The 21,801-nt window shown below is 41.1% G+C and overlaps 1 protein-coding gene and 1 non-coding gene across 2 annotated transcripts in view; one reads left to right on the top strand and one right to left on the bottom strand.

Annotated features, from left to right (window-relative positions):
• The first annotated feature begins 317 nt into the window (after positions 1–317).
• Positions 318–389, top strand: trnah-gug. Its single transcript has one exon. It is a non-coding gene; the product is annotated as a tRNA-His (tRNA).
• Positions 390–11,537: 11,148 nt separating this feature from the next.
• Positions 11,538–21,801, bottom strand: part of trim45 (tripartite motif containing 45) — a 44,772-nt gene continuing 34,508 nt past the window's right edge. Inside the window, 5 exon segments of the mRNA XM_034186079.1 lie at positions 11,538–15,075; positions 17,283–17,409; positions 17,621–17,735; positions 18,452–18,581; positions 20,540–20,856. Coding sequence (XP_034041970.1) covers positions 14,921–15,075; positions 17,283–17,409; positions 17,621–17,735; positions 18,452–18,581; positions 20,540–20,856 — 844 coding nt within the window. The 3' untranslated portion in view covers positions 11,538–14,920.

Raw genomic sequence — 21,801 nt, 5'->3', positions numbered from 1 at the left:
CAGGTCAGTCTAAGGTAAAAGTGTCAAGCTGTCTGGGAAGTTTTGCAGAAATGGTTAGAAATTGAGTTTCTTCCAGCAGTGAGTTTAAACAGCTGCTGTCAGGACTCTCCTGAGCCGTGGAGATCAGGTCTGTGGACTCACCTTCAGGACGTGTCTGAGAATAACAGCTGCTTCCGTCCAACTGGACCATCCTGTCCTCTTTCTTCTTCAGCCTCCAGTTGATCAGTTTCATGTGTTTTCTGCAACAATGCATCATGTGCTGAGGTCAGATCTTGACTGAAAGGTCAACAGTGACACCATGTGATCACACAGTCAGAGGGGGTGTAGCTCAATGGTAGAGCATTTGACTGTGGATCAAGAGGTCTTTGGTTCAATTCCAAATGCCCCCTCAGTTGGCTTATACAAATTCAGTGATGAAGGGTTTCTTTTTTCAGTTCTTAATATACATGACAGTGGAGGTTGTGCAGAGAAAGACAAAATAAGTGTGGCTTGAAAATTAAATAGTTAATGTAAAAACTGTATGAATCCCTCTGAAAAGAAGGTACTTGTTCTCAATACAGTCACTTTCTATGAAATTATGTTGAAATTAGCACAGATATTCTCCAACAATGGCGTACACTAAAACTCCAATCGGGAATTCTGCATGTGTGCATATTTGTTTGTAGTGCACCCTTTCCCAGAGTGCATTTCAGGTGATCTTCAGTGTGTCTTACGATATTGATGGAAGAGGCCGATCATCTCCTGCGGTCCAGAGATAAAGTGTCTCTCAGACGAGGATGTCACCTGCTGCCATCACAGTGGATTTAAGGTGACATAATGCTGCTGTAGGAACTCTGCAATCAACTTCACGTCATTTTTCTCTTCTGAGGTGTTTCCAGCGTGAGAAAAGAAACAGCTCGTTCTGGCACAGGATGGATGATAAGTGACGAGTTGCAGCACCTTAGTTTCCACACCAATTACTACAAAGAAAAAAAAAAAAAGACAAAGAATTGTACCTGAGGTAATTTTCAAAACACCCTCAAGTTGGATTGACATTATGGATCAACACGATTTTAACTCAGGCAGCACGGCGGCTTAGTGGTTGCTTCAAAGCAAGAAGGTCATGGAATCGAGTATCCGAGGCCTTTTTTTTTCTAGCCATCTAGTGCTCTAGCCATCTGTCCCTAGTCAACGATTTCACAGGTATAAGCGGCAATCATAAGTGCCGTTGCCAAGGAACGCCTCGAATACGCGAGTTTTGTTTACTTCTGGGTTGGTCGCAACTGCAACGTGTGCGTTAGACTTCTGTCCACACCTGCAAAAACTGACAATTTATGTCCACACAATAATAGAGATCGATTGATTTTGTGTCTTCAGCAAAGAATACATCATTTAGGGTATTAATAAGAGATTTGTGGGGTTGTTTGTGTTTATTGTACCTGGCCGTGTATGTATTTTGACGCACTAGTCAGGAATAGTACTCCTATTTCGTTGTTTGCATTTAGTTTAAAGACTGTTTCCACAGTCTCACAGCCCCCACTACACATCAGCAGAGAAGGATGGGGGAGGGTGGACTCCATCAGGTTTCTTGGCACCCATATCACTAAGATCTAACATGGCATTACAATACCCAGAACCTGTGAAAAAAAGCCGCAGAGGATGTTTTCCTGAGGAAGCTGAAGCAGGCTGGTTTGTCCTCCACAGCTGCTCATGAACGCTACGAAGCACCATCGAGAGCATTCTCTGCCAGAGCTGCACGCAGATGAACAGAAAAGCTCTGTCCCAGGTGGTGAAGACTGCACGAGAGATTGTAGGAGCTGACTCCTGGACTGAGATGCTGTGTATGTTTGAGCCTTGCAGAGGAAGCACGGGCCATCTGCAAGGAAAACAGCCACCTGAGATATTACCTGTTTGTTCCTCTGCCATTGGGAAGAGGTAACACACTAACAGGACACAGATTAATAGGCTAAGGAACAGCTTTTTCTCCAGACTGTAGCCTTCATCACCCTGTCTCCCCTCTCACAAACACAGACATTCGTAACTGATATCAACATGTGCAATAAATAACATAGTCTGTTTATATACCTAAACTATCATACCTCACTGAGCATTAAGCACCTTAAAGTGCCACCAGAATTCACTGCAGAAATGCAATGACAATAAACATCTATTCAGTCCCATTCATAAGTTTGAGACCTCTGCCGTACAGGATATCTACATCCTGTTGTCAATCGAGACACACCTGGCTAGCGTGGAAATGTTGCTGCCCGCTGACAAACACATGGTCCTTGACAAATCCTTAGTCTGATCCAGTGGCTGGGAGCCTTCATCCACCTTTATAGTCACTGGGTTACAAACTGACATTACCTCCAAGCTGATCCACTGTTGATGATTTCTTGTTTCACCACGCCCCATTAGCTGTCTCATGATCGGGGTTCCTGAGTGAGTGGTTACTGTGACAGAAGAGAAGTGAATCAAAAAGATAACGACAAGTTCAAAGATTAAGTGATCCACAGCAGCATGGAGGAATTGCAACATTTGACTCAAAGTTGTGGAAAGGTGTCAAATCTGGTGAGTGGATGGATAATGTCTGAGAAAATGAGTGATTTTATTTTGAATTTGATCCAGAACACATTTTAGATCAGGATCCAGAAGACAAGTGGCCTACAAAGAATGGAGCGGTCTGTAATGTTTATTGTAGGTACACTTCAACTGTGAGAGACAGAATCTAAAATAACACTTCAACTGTGAGAGACAGAATCTAAAATAATTTTTTAAGAGATCACAATGTATGATTTTTAAACAATTATTTGCATTTTATTGCATGAAATTAAGTATTTCATACAATAAAAAACAGACCTTAATACTTTGGTACAGAAACCATTGTTTGCAATTATACAAGTCAGGCATTTCCTGTAGTTCTTCACCAAGTTTGGACACTGCAAGCAGTGATTTTGGTCCACTTCTCCATACAGATCTCCAGAGTTTTAGATCCCTTGAAAAATTTTCCATTGAGTTCAGGTCTGGAGACTGGCTCGGCCACTCCAGGACCTTGAAATGCTTCTTATCAAGCCCCTCCTTAGTTGCCCTGGCTGTGTGTTTGGGGTCATTGACATTTTGGAAGACCCAGCCATGACCCATCTTCAATGCTCTTACTGAGGGAAGGAGGTTGTTTGCCAAAATCTCGCGATGCATGACCCCATCCATCCTCCCTTCAGTACGGTGCAGTCGTCCTGTCCCCTTTGGAGAGAAGCACCTCCAAAATATGATGTTTCCATCCCCATGCTTCACGGTTGGGACGGTGTAGTTGGGGTTGTTCTCATCCTCCAAACACGGAGGAGTGGAGTTGATCCCAAAAAGCTCTATTTTGGTCTCTTCTGACCACATGACCTTCTGCCCATGCCTCCTCTGGATCATCTAGATGGTCACTGATGAACTTCAAACGGGCTTGGGTCTCGTGCTGGCTTGAGCAGGGGACCTTGCTGCCTGCAGGATTTTAAACCACGACAGCGTAGTGTGGTCCCAGCTCTTCAGGTCATTGACCAGGTCCTCCCGTGTAGTTCTGGGTCTTCTCAGAATCATCCTTCCTTGCATGGAGATCCTCATATTTTGGGCTACAATGGCATATTTTAGCATGCAAATATCAAATGCTGGGTTTTATCTTTGTGCAAACTGCAGGTTCCGGTGGCCACTAGAGGTCAGTGTTACTCGTTTCATTGTTGTACTACTTTATTACCCACATTTAAAAAAGTTAAATTTACTGCACATTTTCTTAATTATCTGACAGCATGTTTGTGGATATTTTTCAAGTCAATAATGTGACTTGAAATTTCTTATATGTAAATAAATTTTAAAGCTAATCTATAACTATAACACATACAAATACACCATTCTGCAATGTGTATGTATCCTCCAGTGTGTGTGTGTGTATACAGAGCAGCAAATTTTCTTTAGATTTGTTATGTTACTGATGAACTCTGACCCGATGCCCGTTACGTCAAAATTTGGATCAATAACATTCTGCCAATTTTGTTGCGATAAAACTGAATTTTACGGCAGTCGGACTAAATTAAATCTCACCAACAACATAACTAATTTCCTTCATTTTTAGTCAGATTTTTGAACCTATAACTGCAGTGATATAATTTTTAATGAAGGCCTTTGGGAGTGACTCATGTTCTCTGAAATGATCTGCACAAACTTCACGCACCACCAGATGTCACTGTTACAACTCCAGGCCAGTCTAAGGTAAATGTCAAGCTGTCTGGGCGTTTTGCAGAAATGGTTAGAAATTGAATTTGATCCAAAGGTTTAAGTTCTTAAACTGATTACCAGCTTTGAAATTTAATAAAACATGATTTTACAAAAAAGCAGCAAAAATTAAATATTAAAATGACCTTCCAATTTTAAGAACCAAACCAAACCCTGACCAAGATAGTGAAGCCATATTTACTCAGAGTCCCAAATGCTCACCAGAATGACAGTAGAACTTTCCTTGGATCCAAACAGTGCTCCAACCAAGACAGTCCAACATGGCCCTCCCCAAGGTGTGAGGTATAGTTCGGTGGTAGAGCATTTGAGTGCAAACCAAATGGTCCCTGGTTCAATTCCAGATGTCCCCTCAGTTGGTTTTATCCAAATTCAGTGATGAAGCATTTGTTTTTTTGAGGGCTTAAGATACATGAAAATTCAGTAAGGTATATCTTCTATTATACACTCCAGTTCTAAGGTAGAACTCTACTAGTGTATACTAAAGTATATATAAATATCCAAAAAAAAAACAGTAGAGCCACTTAGGTGCCTGGTTTTGAGAAATGTGCATTAAGATTTATGTTGTAATAGCACTGTATTTGACTTTTATATATGATATTTACAAACACATTTGGTCATACAGGCTCATAAATAATTAAAACTGGACAATTAATACTAAAGCAAGCCTCAAAGAAAAAAGCACATAGATGATCTTTGACCTTCAGATATTCATTAACATTTTTTACAGTACAGACTTTACCTTATAGGTATTAAAAAGCACAAGTAATCATCATATAATTATTGCTGTTTTTATCTTGACAACGCATGCATGTAAAAAAAAAAAAGAGCACCACATATGTGACAAAACCATGATTTATTTATACCACTAAATTAAACTGCAAAATGCTGTGAAATGGGTAGTTTGTGTACATTTATATTATTAAAATATTATATATATTATATATATTATTATATTATATTATTATTATTATTATATTTGACCAACTTGGCTGAAGTTGAGCATTTGATCATTTTAACACTAATAAATGTCACTGCTACAGCAAGCAAATATCTTGATGAAATAGTTCAGCATAAAATGCTTACTTTAAACTATGTTGTCGTTATCTTTGCTCAAAGTAGTAAGTTAGCATCGTCTGAGTTTAGCTAACTGCATTGCACCACACTCCCTCCTGGCGCTCACAGAGAGAACTGCAGCTACCGGAAGTGTCAACGGCGGCCATGTTACTACACCCGGAGTGAACGTTACCGAGTTTGTGTACTGTTGGCATGGTAACCGCCCCATCCCCTCGTGTGATTCCGTTTGTTGCTGGGTTTTTTGAACGTTGGTGACGTAGGAGCCAGCTGAAACCTGTTCATTCTGCACTGGAGACCCCAAGAAGATACACATATTACACGGAGCTCCATTAAAATCACGAAAATGTCTTCCTGGTCATATGCAGACACAACTGGTAATTTAATTTTGCTTCTGATCTCTTAATGTGACAGTTAATTTGAACAAAAAGATTTGTATTTTTCATTTTTAATTTTTTTTTCTTGTCAACATCGTGTTGTGCTCGTCTAGGATACCTCCCTTGTTTATCACCAAACATTCTGCTCCTTAAATGTACAAATTAAACAGCAATACAAACACTTTAACTTATTTTAAAAACCCAGAACTGTAAAAACATTTTTTATTCTTTTTCTTTATTATTGTCCTTTATTTTCTATCACTTGCTAGCTTATAACAGTGAACAATAAAGTACCAGTGGCTGTTTTCACAAATGTTTTTTTTTTAAAAATCAGGTAATTTTGTTAAATTTTCTCTCACTTCTGAAGAAACTGTTTATTTTGTTTACTAGTTGCACATGATTGGACACTTCCAATACTAATTTGTCGTGTGTGTGCGCGCACGTTCTTAATTAATATATCTGATGCTTTGTTGATTTTTTTTCCCTCTGGACCTCTATAGAGGATGTCACGGGGAAATAACTGACTGATGCCGCGTTCACATGTCGACGGTATAAAAACTGTCAACGCGGTTGTCATTCTGTTCCTGTCATCTTCAGTGGCAGACTTAGGCAATGATGTGAGACTGCGTCATTTTTCAATGTTAACAACATGGACAAAAATGTACTTATTTGAAAGATATAACAGAGTTTTAACATTTTCCACAGCGTTATTATTAAAACACGAAGCCGTGGCTCTGTGAAAGTTAATGTTTTGTGAGGTTATAGATGAATTCCTCTCTGTAATATCACACAAATTATTCCATTTACTGGATTAAAAACCAGGTGAGTCTCTGCACTTAACTATTCTGTCTCTCGCTGTCCATCTTTCCTCCTTGTTAAAGATAAAACAACATCTAGTTTGTCCTTCTCGCAGCAGTAAGCAGCAAAAATTGAAAATGTTTAACTTTTGAAGACCAGTGTCGTTGCGGTGCGTGGCTGCCACACTTACAGCCAGAGGTGGTGAAAATTTTCTGCCAACCTAAAAACGTCTATATATAAATGTATATATATATATATATATATACACTGTGGTAAAAACATTGTTTGGGGGAAGCAGGAAGCACAGGACAAAGCCTTCTGAGAAACACATGCAACATCAGGCTCATCAACTGGAGAAATCCAAAAGACTGAGAAGAATCCTTTCAGAGAGAAGAGCTTACTGAACGCTCTGGCCGAGAAGGAAACTGAATTTCAGAAGGAAATCGAGGAGAATAAGGCAGCAACTCTTCAATTCCGTACCTGATTACAATAGGGTTGTGCGTTGCCTGTGGGGACCCACTGGCTCTAGATTGGATAGTGTTTATAAAATAGGTAGCTGACTTTTTCAAGGGTGGTAATAAATTATGCAAAGATTCTACGAGTTGGAATGGCATGTGAGTCCAGAACTGTAGGGATGGTGCCAGGTTTCCGTGATCATCACTGATGCTCACCGGAAGATGGTGCATAAGGAACGAGAGGAAAAAGGTGGAGAAGGAGCCTGGCCCAACTGAAAGAAACCGACAGGTTGCTTCATGAGGCAGAAGAACTGAGTGAAACCTTTGCAAAGTGTCAACCAGCACTATTACAGAGAAGAAAGAAACAAAAGGACTGTGCTTCCAGCTTCTTATTTGTAGTGAATTTTTCAGTCATAATTCTCTTTCTTTTTAGAATATCACATTCCACATCACATTATTATAACAGAGTCTGTTTGACTCTCAGGAGTCACTGACAACAATGAAGAAATATAGAAGTTACTCAGCCATATATGTAGTTTAATTATAGTTAAGTACAATAAACACTTGAACTGAGTTAAATTCTTAAATGCTAAAAACAAAACAAAACAAACAAAAAAGTAAACTGATGTACTTCTGGATGGTGGGCAAGTGGTTAACTTTGCCTGTTTCCAGTGTAGAAGGTTCCTGGTTCAAATCCCACATAAATACCACTAAAAAAAAATGTAATGCAAACTGCTGTGAAAGATCCTTGTTTTATTTCCCAACTACATGAAACATGCAGTTAAATCAACTTGCTTTTCTGTGTTCGGTTATTAGTTCATTCTGAAGATAATTTCTATATGAACCAAACCTGAGTTGCTAGTTTTAATGCAAAGTTGAATCAAGTTAAAGAGGGACTAGCTTAAAAATAATTCTTATGTTATCTGATAAAACATACTAATTTCCCACATTTCCCACCTTTCTTAGGACTCTGAGTTCTTTTGTTTTTATAATTAATAAATTGTTAAAATGAAAAAAATTATAAAGAAGGCATCTGATTGGTCAGAAATTGTTCTATCTATAATATCGTTCTATTGGTGTCTCTTTTTTGGCAATTTTTTTTTTTTTGTAAAAATAAATAAATAAAATAAAATTCCATACCTGATTACAATAGGGTCGTGCGTTGCCTGTGGGGATCCACTGGCTCTAGATTGGATAGTGTTTATAAAATAGGTAGCTGACTTTTTCAAGGGTGGTAATAAATTATGCAAAGTTTCTACGAGTTGGAATGGCATGTGAGTCCAGAACTGTAGGGATGGTGCCAGGTTTCCTCCAAACATGATGCCTGGCATTCACGCCAAAGAGTTCAATCTTTGTCTCATTAGACCAGAGAATTTTATTTCTCGTGGTCTGAGAGTCCTTCAGGTTTTTTTTTTTTGGCAAACTCCAGGTGGGCTGCCATGTGCCTTTTACTAAGGAGTGGCTTCTGTCTGGCCACTCTACTATAAAGGCCTGATTGGTGGATTGCTGCTGAAATGGTTGTCCTTCTGGAAGGTCCTCTTCTCTCCATAGAGGAATGCTGGAGCTCTGAGAGTCCCACAGTTGACAGTGCATGTCAGAGCACAAACCAAGCATGAGGTCAAAGGAATTGTCTGTAGACCTCTGAGACAGGATTGTGTCAAGGCAAAAATCTCGGGAAGGGTACAGAAACATTTCTGCTGCGTTGAAGGTCCCAATGAGCACAGTGGCCTCCACCATCCATAAATGGAAGAGGTTTGGATCCACCAGGACTCTTCCTAGAGCTGGCCGCCTGTCTGAGCAATCAGGGGAGAGTGACCATCAGGTACTTGGTCACCTCCCTGACTAAGGTCCTTCTCCCCTGATTGCTCAGACAGGTGGCCAGCTCTAGGAAGAGTCCTGGTGGATCCAAACCTCTTACATTTATGGATGGTGGAGGCCACTGTGCTCATTGGGACCTTCAAAGCAGCAGAAATGTTTCTGTACCCTTCCCGAGATTTTTGGCTTGACACAATCCTGTCTCAGAGGTCTACAGACAATTCCTTTGACCTCATGCTTGGTTTGTGCTCTGACATGCACTGTCAACTGTGGGACCTATGTAGACAGGTGTGTGTCTTTCCAAATCATGTTTATCCCAGGTGGACTCCAGTTAAGCTGCAGAAACATTTCAGGGATGATCAGTGGAAACAGGAGGCACCTGAGCTTTAATGAATCAAAATTAAAAAAATGAATACATAAATAAATAAATGAATAAAAATATGAATTTCATCCATTTTGGAATAAGGCTGTAACGTAACAAAATGCGGAAAAAGTGAAACGCTGGATGTGTAAGGAAGCCGGAGCAGCTGGAGAGAACCCACGCAAACATGAGGAGAAATGCAAGCTCCACACAGAAAGGCCACACAGATGGGAATTGAACCCATGACCTTCTTGTTGTGAGGCAACAGTGCTAACCACTAATCTGCCATGCTGCTGGTGTCCAACAGCTCAAACATTGTAAATAACCCCCCCCACCGCCAAAAAACAAACTGTATTTGACATAAAATGATTTTGAACATTAAGTTGAAACACTGTTTTCCATGAGGAATGACATATTTCACATTTGACGCAACAAGCATCAAATCTTAAATATGGCTGCCGTTTCCAGCCAGAGATAAAAAAAACAAAAAAAGACAGGAATGGACATCAACTGGAACAAATTCAACCAGTTGAAAGCAGTTGCTACAACACAAAGGAACCCAAACCAGAGCACAGAAAACAGTGGACCTCAAGGCACAACCAAGGTGGTTTTATTAGTATTTTGAATTATTATTATTATTTCAAATTTCAGTTTGTTTGATTTTTAATGGGAAAAAAGTCCAGATTTTTTTTTGACTAGGATAGTTCAAATTTGATTATCTGTTAACACACTGATGAAACACAAGCATTCAAACACATTTTCACATATCTTAAATTTTACTAGTTAACACTCACTTCTGTATTCCTATAAATAGCCATCTAGGATTGCTAACGTATAAGTTTAATGATAACACATGTGCATACAACTCCAAATCATAAAAAGTTGGGATGATAAGGAAAATGCAAAAAACAAACAAATAAACCACAGTGATTTTTACATTTACTTTATTTAATTCCAGACAGTATAAACCAAGGATATTACATTATGTGTTGTCAATATACATCCAACTTTGCATTTTAGACCTGCAACATATTCCCAAAAAGTCAAAATGGTGTAATTTAGGAATTTTAACAAAGTTAAAAAATATTATTTTAAACAGGTGATTGCTATTATGATTTGGTACAGAAACAAAGGTAGGCAGAGTATCTCCAATTTTTCAACAATGCTTGAGAAATTTATTGAAATGTTTTAAAACAGTGTTCCTCAAAGAAAGATTGGAAGGGATTTGCATATTTCTTCCTGTACAGTGCACAATAATATTAAATAATTTCAGAAATCTGGAGGAATTTCAGTGTGTAAAAGGCAAGGACACAAGCAAAGTCTAAATACCTGTGATTGCCGAACCTTCAGATGGCACTGCTTCAAGAAGCGTCATTCATCAATAACTGATATAACCACATGGCCAAGGGATTACTTTGGGAAATTTGTGTCAAGTATTACAATACAGAGTTGCATTGACAGATGCCTCTTACAACTTTATTATGCAAAGAAAGAAGCTTGTTAGTTATGTTAACCTTGTCTGGAACTGGAAGTGGCATTAACTTCTGAGCCCAAAGGCATCTGGGTTGGACCATCACACAGTTGAAAAGTGCACTACAGTCAGATGAATCAGTACTCCAGATATTTTTTGGAAGAAATGGACACCATGTTCTCTGGACCAAATATGAAAGTTACCATCCAAAATGTTTTAAGCAACAAGTCCAAAGCCAGGGTCTGTCATGGTATGGGGTTGTGTCAGTGCCCTTGGCATTGGTAATTTACACTTCTGTGATGGCTGCATTAATAGATTTTAGACCAACATGTGCTGCATTTGCCCTGTGACAGACTGGTGTCCTGTCCAGGGTGTAGGCTGCCTCATGTGCTATGACAGCAGGGATAAGCTCCAGCACCCCCATAACCCTTGATTGGTGTAAGTGGGTATAGAAAATGAATGAATGAATGTACTGCATTCCAAACACCTGTTCCAAGGACATCCATGCATTTTTCACAAAGACTGCAAAGCAACATTCTGCACACATTACAAAGGCATGACTGAGGAGGGTTCAGGTACTGGACTGGCCTTCCTGCAGTTCTAACCTGGACCCAACAGAGAAGGCAGTGGCTATCCGTACATAGCTGTGTTTGCACAGTGAAATTCTCTTTTTATGTAGCGTGTCTCTCATTGGTCAATATAGGTCACGTGATCATAAGGCTATGTACTTGCACATGTATTTGGTATTAATATGTAGATTCCTAAACTATGTTAAGCACAACCACCAACCCTAACCATAACTGTAAAAATAACCCCTAACCACAACTACAACAAAGCAGCGCTATGTAGGAATAGGACGTGGAATTATTTATACAGCTATGTATGAACAGCCACTTCGAACAGAGAATGTTTGGAGAATTTTAAAATGAAAAATTCAATACAGTGTACTGTTGAGTACCTTAAGACCTGTTTGCAGGAAGAATAGAACAAAATAAGATAAGAAACACATCATCATTTGTATCCTCAATACCAATAAGTCATTCAAGTGTTGTGAGAAGGAATGGTAAATGCTTTAGTGTCACAACTTTTTTTGGAATTTGTTGCAGGCCTGAAATGTAGGAATGAATCTATCTGTTGTGGTAAGGACCACTTAAACATGAGGGTCGGACCCCAGGATGCAGGCAGCCGCCAAGAGAGGTTGAGTGCAAAAGGTCTGGTCTTCTCACGTGACAATGTAGACAAGAGTGAACAACAATCCCAGGCGTCAGAATCCAGACTGTAATTATAATCTTAAGTGCATGACACAAAAATCCAAAGTGACAAACAAAACCCCAAACAGCAACCAGAGTCTGTAGTTATGGTGAAACAAGAAAACCAAAGTGAGAAAAATCCAAAATGCTGCAAGAGTCAAGGTGAAAAAAACAACCAATGTGAAAAACCAAAGTCCACTGTCACAAAACCAACAGTGAGAAGGACACTTACAATGGGGACAACACAGGTGCAAGACAGCAGGGTGTGACATCATGGAGACAAACAGAACGCAACTGACAGGCAGTGAAGAACCGAATGGGAGTGACGAAATAACCAAATTATCAGTGACAGGTGTAGTGATGACAGACATACATGTGAAGAACTAAAATGAACACAAGGGGGCAGCAAAACCAGGATGAACCCATCAGGAAATTAATTGCAAAACCTCGACTGGAGAAAGTGAGTGTAAAAAAATAATAACCAGGGCAAACTGAACAGAAGACTTGACCAAAAGGGTGATCAACACTAAGATAATCAAACTGGTCTAGACTCCAACAGAAGAACTTCATGTTAGGATTACAAACGCAGAAGTAAACACGGAACTCACACTGGGGCAAAGTAATCACGAGGGTCCTAAGAATAATCTTAAGAGCAACTTTAAGAACAGGACAGCATCAACAATCAAAGACCTGAGGGTGGGGAAAACATAACGGCCAGAAACACGGACAACTGATAGGAAAAAAAACACACACACGAGACATAATGAGGATACCACATACAGGGACACACACACACACACACATGCAACAAGAGAACTGAAGCACACATACACTTAACAGAAACCACAGACATGGGCAGGGATCACGCACACACACACATACACACACACTCGCCTGCACATCATGGAAGACAGGCATTATGGTTGACTCTTGACACAGACAGCAGACTGACAGGTGGGCAGACACACACACACACACACACACACACACACACACACACACACACACACACACATGAGACAGTCATAGACACTCACATCCGACACTGAGGGGAAAACGCCCACTCGACAAGCACAGGACCCACAAGAGGGGGAACAAAACTATGCAAAAAGACACAGACACGTCACGGTACCAAACCCAACACTATCTTAAAGGACATGTCTCATGTTTTTTAACATCCCAGTTAGTAAGACAACATAAAAGTACTCATGACTGCAAGTGTCTCTGCACACATGTGCTAATAATTAGTGATCTCTGATGTATTTTATTCCTTTCACTCTAAGCGTTAGCTTGTGCATTTCCGGTAAACGTTTCACTCGGCAATCCTCAGCATTTCTCAGTGTGTGATGTCCTCATTAGCAAAACAGAAACATCCCAATGACTGACAGACAGAGAGAAACGAACCTGCTCTGTCCAAAAATGACGTTTCTGAACTACTGTTCAAAAGTGATGGCTCGGATTTACAGAGAGGAGATGACACGCTTCACCCCGAAACGCTTAACTTTTTCAGAGTGTTGGATTTTAGAGCCTAAAGTGTGGAGACATGCTGTTTACTGAAGCTGTGTACACGGAGGTCGGGACATCTGACAGTTTTTAACAGACTGCCTGGACACAGAGATGGATTTGTACATTGGAAAAAGACAAAATACATTATTTCCAGAAAATAATGGACATTATTTAACGTGCCACAATCGTGAGAGAAGCTGGAGCCAGCTTCGCACTTTACTTATGTAAACTTTGGAATTAATTTGTGCCTCCGTTCTTCACATTATCAGCTACATTCCATTGAAGCACACGCTGGGACATTTCTAGTTGCATTGCCAATTGTTGGAAACACCTGAGTACTCACGAGTACTTTGTTTTCAGACATTGTTTTCCATAGCTGTTTGCTCCGAATACTTTGAAACCGGTCACAGAAGTGCACAAAGTAATCCCGGTGGATCATCAGATGGTCACTAACAGCCTAAAGCTAAATTGTTATGATTTTGGTGCGACATGTCCTTTAACAAATGAAATGAAGTTTCCATAGCATCTCAACTTTTTCGGTTTTAGGTTGTATTTTAAAAGGCAATTAAACTGACAAAGTAAAAACCATACAAAAATATGAAAAATCAACACTAACCATAACCTCTGTCTTCAGTCTAAAACAAAGAGAAGACATTGAGAAGACAACAACAGGAGACTGCAGCGGCACTGTGCAGGTCACATGAATGATGCATTACGTTATGTGGTTGATAGTATCAGTCCTGCCTCCTGAGGAGGCTGCTGCTGCCGCTGCTGCCAACATTTAGGATTCATGATCACATATTAATATTAATGTGGCAGCGCTTATAGAAATACACTTAGAATGTTTATGCTGCACTTTGTCTTCTCTGGTCAAGAGGTCATATTATAAACTTGCACACATTCCCCAATCCCACGTCAAATATTACATCTTATGCTCAAAATTCCGAAGATGAAACATCCTAAAGAAAAACAACTTGTTCATGTGGAAGAAGATGGAGGCAGTGGCTGAACAGTCCGGGTTTCTTTCACAGACTGTGGAAGTGTCGCACAGATTGCAGACAGGTGCAGGTGGCATGTTTAACGGAGGAGGTTCAGCTGTCCACAAAACCAGGGGTCATCAACCGTGCTCCTAAAGATCACCTGCCCCGCATGTTTTACATGTCAGTGCTGCAAATACAGCTTATGAGTCAAGTCTGGTGCTTCTTAGTTCTTGATTGGCTGAACACACCTGACTTAGTTAATTAGCATGAGTAGAGCTGGAAAACATGCAGGGGAAGGTGATCTCCAGGAGCATGGTTGGAGACTCCTCCTGCACTCAACTGACATGCCACGGAAATCAACAGTAAAAAGGTGTATTTTGAGTCCAGATTTGTCAGTTTTGACACGTACAGGCACAATATGTGGAGGTCACCATTAGACCAACAGTTCCTAGGACCTCGAACTCTTAAAGGGTTTGAGCAGCACCGTACCATTGCATGTCTCTCTAGGTTTGGCCAATAAACACAATATTTCCTTCTTCTCAGACATTTTGGATGTTGCCGACCTCTGCATTGTTTCACATCACGTCAGAGCTCCACAGTTCGTACGTCACCACGAGAGGAAACTGCAGCTAACACCTTCTGAGGCAAACACTCAGACTGCTCCACGGTGCTGCCACAGCAAGACCAGTGGGGTTTCTTAGGGTGACCCTTATGGCCATGACCACAGCCTTTGAATCCTCCTGCAGTCAACCAAAGACAGAAACATCTGGTTTTTTAGTGTGGACAGATTATGATACTAAACAAATGTATTCAGAGTGATGTGCTGGTATTTACTGGGTAATAACCCATTCATGAATCTATAGGCCACTAAATGTGTACCCATAATAACTCAGTAAAGAGAGTTACAATCGAGAGAGCCCATAGTCCATGCTGATTAAGTCCATCAGTATTTTTTGATTTTACAAGAGGAAACCTCAGTTCAAACTAACGAGGTAAATACACAAATTTGGCCCCAAACTGCTTAACAGAAAAAAAAAAAACTCTGTGAAAACATTATGGAGGACCTCAAGGATGATCCAGACCTGCTGGGGAAGGTCATTGGTGAGGAATCTTAGTTATTCTAATATGAGCCTGTAACCAAGGAAGAGAGTTTTCATTGAAAAGGTTTCCCCTAAAAATGAGTCCCCCTTGCCTTCACTGCGCACGCGTCATTTCAGAGCGTCAGCAGCAATTCACTGATTATCGCCTCATTTCTGCTTCAAGCTGCACTCCAGTCATCATCTATCTCAGCAACAGATATCTGAAGCTTTTCTACAACAATCATTTCCACATAAATTCAGCATTATTTCATCATAAAAGACAGAGGAAGCGATCAGAGTGCAACAGTTGCACATCTGAGACTGATTCTCTGAGTCTGACGCTCTACACCCAAAGCAATTAAAGGGAATAATGTGATTATTAACCATCAGATGAGAAAGTAAAACATCTTAAATCATTCTAAAGTCAGTTTTAAGCAGAAATGAGGCAGCTTTAAGGAGAAACAAGGCGATAAACAGTAAATCGCTGCTGACGCTCTGAAATGACGCATGCGCAGTAAAGGCAGGGGGACCGTTTGATCGGCGACACCGGTGTCGGAGACTGAACGGTCCCCCCTAAAAATTGGTCCACCCTGCCTCCACTACGCATGCGTCATTTTGGACCACAGCAGCTCTTCTGAAACGGACTCGTCACCCAAAGTGATCAAATGCATTAATGTGATTAATAACCATCAGATGACAAGATAAAACCTCTTAAATCATTCAAAAGCCAGTTGTAAGAAGAAACGAGGATGTTTTAAGCAGAAACAAGGCAATAATCTGTGATGCTCTGAAATGACCGAGGCACAATCAATGCATCAGCTAGCAGCTCATGTAGCCGCGGGGCTCTGATCACTTCCTCCATCTTTTATGATGAAATAATGCTGAATTTATGTGGAAATGATTGTTGTACAAAAGCTTCAGATATCTGTCGCTGAGATAGATGATGACTGGAGTGCAGTTTGAAGCAGAAATGATTCGATTATCAGTGAACTGCTGCTGACGCTCTGAAATGACACGTGCAATGAAGGCAGGGGGGACAAATTTTTAGTGGAGAACGTTTGGTCGGTGACACCGGACCTTTTCAATGAAAACTCTCTTCCTTGGGCATCACAAAGAACACAGAAAACAAAGATGCTGAAGTCATGATATTAAAGACACTGTCCACTGTCCAGTTTCTACCAGAAGACTGAAGATTGAATCAATACATGGAGATTCTCTGTTGCCTTTTGGAACCAGTCCAGGATGAGAGGAGAGATCTGTGAGAGAACAATGCTTGGGTGTTCCACCAGGACAAAGTGTATTAAGTTCTACTACCACACTCTAAAAAAGAAACTGCTGTCTCAATGAGAAAAATTGATGTAACAATTTGCATAGATTTTTGCAAAAGTTATTTTACTGAGTTAAAGCCACACGACTTCTGTAGTTAAGTTGAAATATGTTTTAAAAAAATCTATGCAAGAGTACAGATTCAAGAGTCAAGACAGAAGTCAGACTACCAGAGCAAGAATTTTTTCTGAGGAAGCTTCTGCGATTTGAAGCGAAACGTCCTCGCGTCAAGCAACCCAGTCCAGTCGAAGATTCAAGCTTCTCTACTATGGAAACCACCTGGACAACTGAGAGCCTACACAGAAACATCGTACATATCGTCTGAGAGAGTTTGCATTTATGTCCACCCACCTTCTGTGCCACGCGACCACGTATCCTGGCAAATGGTTATTTTCTAATGTTATTTTTTGATGTATAAAAAAATTCTGGCTTCCTCAGAGTTGACAAAACATGACTTTTTAAGTTCTTTTTTTGTGTTCATTGTGAAATACACTTTAGTAAGATCTGGCTGAGCAGACATGACGATAGTTCTCTGTGTGTACCTGGCATGGTTCCTGGACAGCCACAGCGAGCCTCTTTGGCTCCTCCACTGGAGCAGAAGGAGCAGCAGTGGAAGGTCCCACAGTGTTGCCTTATCTTCCGCTTCACATTGAGGATGAATGGAGAACCCTGGATACGGAGAGAATGACGCCAACACTTTATTTAACATCAAATCTCTGCTTCTGCTCTGTGTGATCACCAGACAAACACATTCCTTTGGGTTTAGAGTTTTACTCCATGTCAGTCACTCTTCATGCCACTATACAGTATGTAGAATCCACATCAAGACTGCAGTTTAAGAATAACAGTTTGGAAACTGATCAGTGCGACGACTGCGTACTTTGATGTGCTGGGCTTTGACACAGACCCACACGGAGTAGACGCCTGGCTCTTCAGGTGTGTACGTGACACTGTAGGACCCGTCGTTGTTGTCCACCGCGCTCGTCTCCACTGTGCTGAAAGAAAAATACATGTGTGTATTACAGTGATACGCTGCTGAAAACAAACCAAAATGTGATCAAATCTGTTATACAACATCAAGAAATACAGGCCTGCAAAAACTAATCAAATATTTTGTTGTTGTACTTATTGATTTTTGAGACAGAAATGTTTGCAGAGCACTTGAAGTCCAAGACAGATTCCCCCTGGGGACAATCATTTCCCCGCTCATGTCCAATAAATGTTCAATCATGTCCCAATAAAGTATATTGTATCATATCGTATTTATAGACCACTAAATTAAACTACAACTATTTTCTTGATCAATTAATCTTTTTGAGATTGTTTTAATTTTGAATAACCAACTTTTCTTATTTTCTGGTTGATCAGACGAGTTTCTTCACTCAGCTGGAAAACACAGATCAACATTTTTCACACCTTTCAGCTGCAGCTTGTTTTTTCCACCCAGGGTCGCCACAGCGGATCCTAGGTGGATCTGCATGTTGAACTGGCTTTACACCGGATGCCCTTCCTGATGCAACTCCACATTTCATAGAGAAATGTGGCAGGGGTGAGATTTGAACCGGGAACCTTCAGCACTTTTTGCAAATTCCACCAGTTTTCCCTTCCACATTCTAGAGCATGACATCCAATGCAACATCGTTTTAGGTTTTTTTTTTTTTAATCAAGTGAATCAGACCAGTATTGGAAAAAGCAGGTTGCATTTGCTCACCAGTCTTTCTTCTCCTTGTGGATGATGCTGACAATGACCTGTTCCCCACCTCGTCCCAACTGCTCCCCGGTGGAGTTCCGACAGACCACAGTGAAGTGTCCCGGCTCGCCCTCTTTGCCCTGGTGGAGTCCTGTGGAAATACAGAGTGCCAAACTTAATCCCACTGTAGAGGATATGTTTTAAATTAACTTTAGGGCCAATAATTTATTTATGTGCAAAAAAAAAAAAAAAAAAAGAATAATTAAATGATTCTAAAATTCCCTATATGAACAATAACTCATATATTCAAAAAAGTTACATAAACCAAAGTACAATCTCAACTTTCAAAGGTTTGTGGTGGTCTGTGCAGAAATTGGACCCAAATGAAACCACAAGTCACTCACAGGATTACAAATAAAAATGATTTATTAACAAACTGAAGATGAAACAAAGATGAGGAGCAAGCATGATGGGCATGAAGCAGCATAGAAGATGACCTTAAGAAGGACATCAGGACTGAACAGCAGGACAACCAGGAATATGGGAGAAGGAATTCACTGGCAGACAGACAAGCGGTCTGACATCAGGGGTACGGCCAAGAGTCCACTGGAGAGCAGAAACATCTACAGGGTGGCTGGCCAAGTGCAACAGAGCAAAAACATCTGGAGGGTATCCTGGAGCCTGAAGGGGCAGGCTGTCTGGGATCACCACTGCCTCTGCGTGATGCCACCCATACCTTCTCCTTAGAAACCTGGAAGAGCTGACAGGAAGCCCAAATGTGGGCATCGCCATGTTGGCAGCAGTGGCAGGACTTCCTCTGCCTACATCACAACCAACCCATAAAAAGAAGTGGAGCGTGCATGACTGTGTGTGTGAGAGACAAAAGAAGCCCGAACACGGCCCTTGCTATCTTCAAGTCCAAACAAGCTAAGCTAACAGGCTAACCTCAGTTCAGGTGTTTATTAAATATTTCTGTGGACTGCACTGTGGTTCTCATAACGGTTTGCGTTGGTGCAGGCATTAAAATATTTGAGCTGCTCATTTTCTCAGTAACTATGCATTAATAGGACACCAAAGCTACCGATAGCTGCTAAAAGTGCTAACAAAATTAGCTTACACCATTAAATAAGACAAGAATTTCAGTTAGTGTGAACATAGCAGCAGGGACGTCTTTGATGAACCATTAGAACATGTCACCACACAACAAGCCATATTATTCCAGGTATTTGTTTAAAAAAATGCTCAAGAAGACAGATAGCCCTCCATAAACAGCTAGCATCACATCGAGCGACCCGCGAGGGCTGGAGGCCCTCAGCTCAGCACCTGTCACTCAGAGCCCCTAATTACGCACAACTTTATAGGTTAAAACATCTTGGGACTCTAACTTCTAACACTTCGGACTCCGACGAGGGCGGTCGCATCTCCTCCACTCTCCCTTATCTCTGTTCTCTGCTTTTAACCTTCAAGTCCCTACTTCACCAGACTGTGAATTCCTCAAATTATATTGGATTCTGGATCGATTGGACTACTATTGGATTAACCATGGATTTGATCAGCTGGTCTCTGAACGCTATTGTCACCATTTTTTCTACAAGAAGGTCAGGACAGGGGGATCCTACCTGCCCAGATGGAACGTATCCTGCGGGCTATGTTCTCGACTCCTGGAGTTCCTGGCGTGTGGCATGCTCGGTGCCTTTCTCCGTTGAGGACGTGGAGGATTTATTCATTTTTGGTCTTATGGTAGCAGAGCTGGTACTTTCTGGCTTATGTACTGCCCTGATCTACCGGAAAATTCGCAAGACGGCGGCATCAAGAACCACGGCCCCTCGCTTGTCCGTCATGATTAACGAGGTTGGCAAGGCAGTGCATTCTCAGACTGCAATGACTCTTGACGATTTAGATAGCTTTAATCCTTTAACACCTACATTATCAACTCAGTACATAAAAATAACAAAGAAATTTGGATAAATTGGAAGGTCAGCGCTGCTCATTGTACTGTACTGTTTTTACACTTCAAAAGGCTTTAGTCAGTGCAGGTCTGCACATGCTACAGGGAGCCAAAGTTGAAGCGGTTACCAAAACCCTTCTAATATTTTAACGGACTGTTACCTTCCCCATCAATGGTGCACTTGCTGATGTCCAGCGTCTTGCAGTCGATCACCCCAATCACTGGGTAGCCTTCCACCTCCCCTGCTGGCTCTCTTGGCACGAAACAGATGCTGTCGCAGGCATTAGAGTCAACTGTGGCTGGGTTGGGGTTGTAGCTGCTCTGTATCAGGCTGGTGAGCCTTCGGAGAGTCACGCCTTTAGCACTGAGGATTTCGGCATCCGAGCCGGAGCTCAGCAATCGCTCTGCAAACTCCACACCCCCCTGAACATCTAACAAAGCCTGCTGCAGCTGCGCCCTCTGCAGGTGGAGTTGGGTCCTTTGGGACAGAGACTGTATGAATAGGAAGCAGCATATACCATGTACTTAGCACCAAAACAGATACCCTGAGTATGTGGAATGTGCTGTATACACCTGTGCTTAATAGACCTCCTCTGTCTTCATACAGTATCAACATGTGCTTGTCATAGGTCACGATTTAGCTCCAGTTTTGTTTTCCTGTGCTCTTATTCTGATGATTCTTGTGTTCGTTTAGACTTCTGGGTTGTTGACCTCCATGTTTATGTGTTCACGCACTTCCAGGTTTAATTAATTTGTGTCCTTTATCTACACTACTTGGTATAGATCCAACAAGGCAATGGATGGAAAACCATCTTCCACACAATAAGCAGGAATTATGAGTACCTAGTATGAGTATGAGTACCAGTAGAACTGTTTGTGAACGCTGAAAAGTGTTATTTTACAAGTCCTCTGCTTTGTCATTTTCCCAGACCAGGTGGGCAGGGATCTGAATAAGATCAGCACAGTGAAAGAGTGGCCGGTACCTGAGTCACATAAACAGCTCCTAGGCTTTGTTCATTTTTATTTGCATTTTATACTCAATGACAAGTCCATTGTTGCTCCATTCCACTTACTAACTTCCACCACAGTTCAGCTTCTTTGGTCTTCTGTTCAACAGGAAGCCTTTCAGAAGCTTCAGGCCCAGTTCACCTCCATTCCCATAATGACCATGCCGGACCAGTAGTGCTTTTATTCTGACATTTCTCCTGTGTTCCTTGTGACTTCTGGTTTGACCTCCACGTTCACGTGTCTGCACACTTCTGGGTTTAACTGCTCGGCATCCTTTATGAACACCATTATAATATCTCCTAGTTGCCAGACTGTAATAGGTTCTGACCTTCTCTCTAGCATTCCATTTGACACTGTTTGTTGACTCCATGTTCCTGACTTCTGCTGTCATTCTGGACTTGTGTTTTTACCTGCT

This window comes from Thalassophryne amazonica, chromosome 14 (assembly GCF_902500255.1).
Source record: "Thalassophryne amazonica chromosome 14, fThaAma1.1, whole genome shotgun sequence".
In the NCBI taxonomy this organism is placed as follows: domain Eukaryota; kingdom Metazoa; phylum Chordata; class Actinopteri; order Batrachoidiformes; family Batrachoididae; genus Thalassophryne; species Thalassophryne amazonica.
The sequence above is the reverse complement of the archived record's forward strand: the minus strand, read 5'-3'. Positions and strand labels throughout refer to the sequence as shown.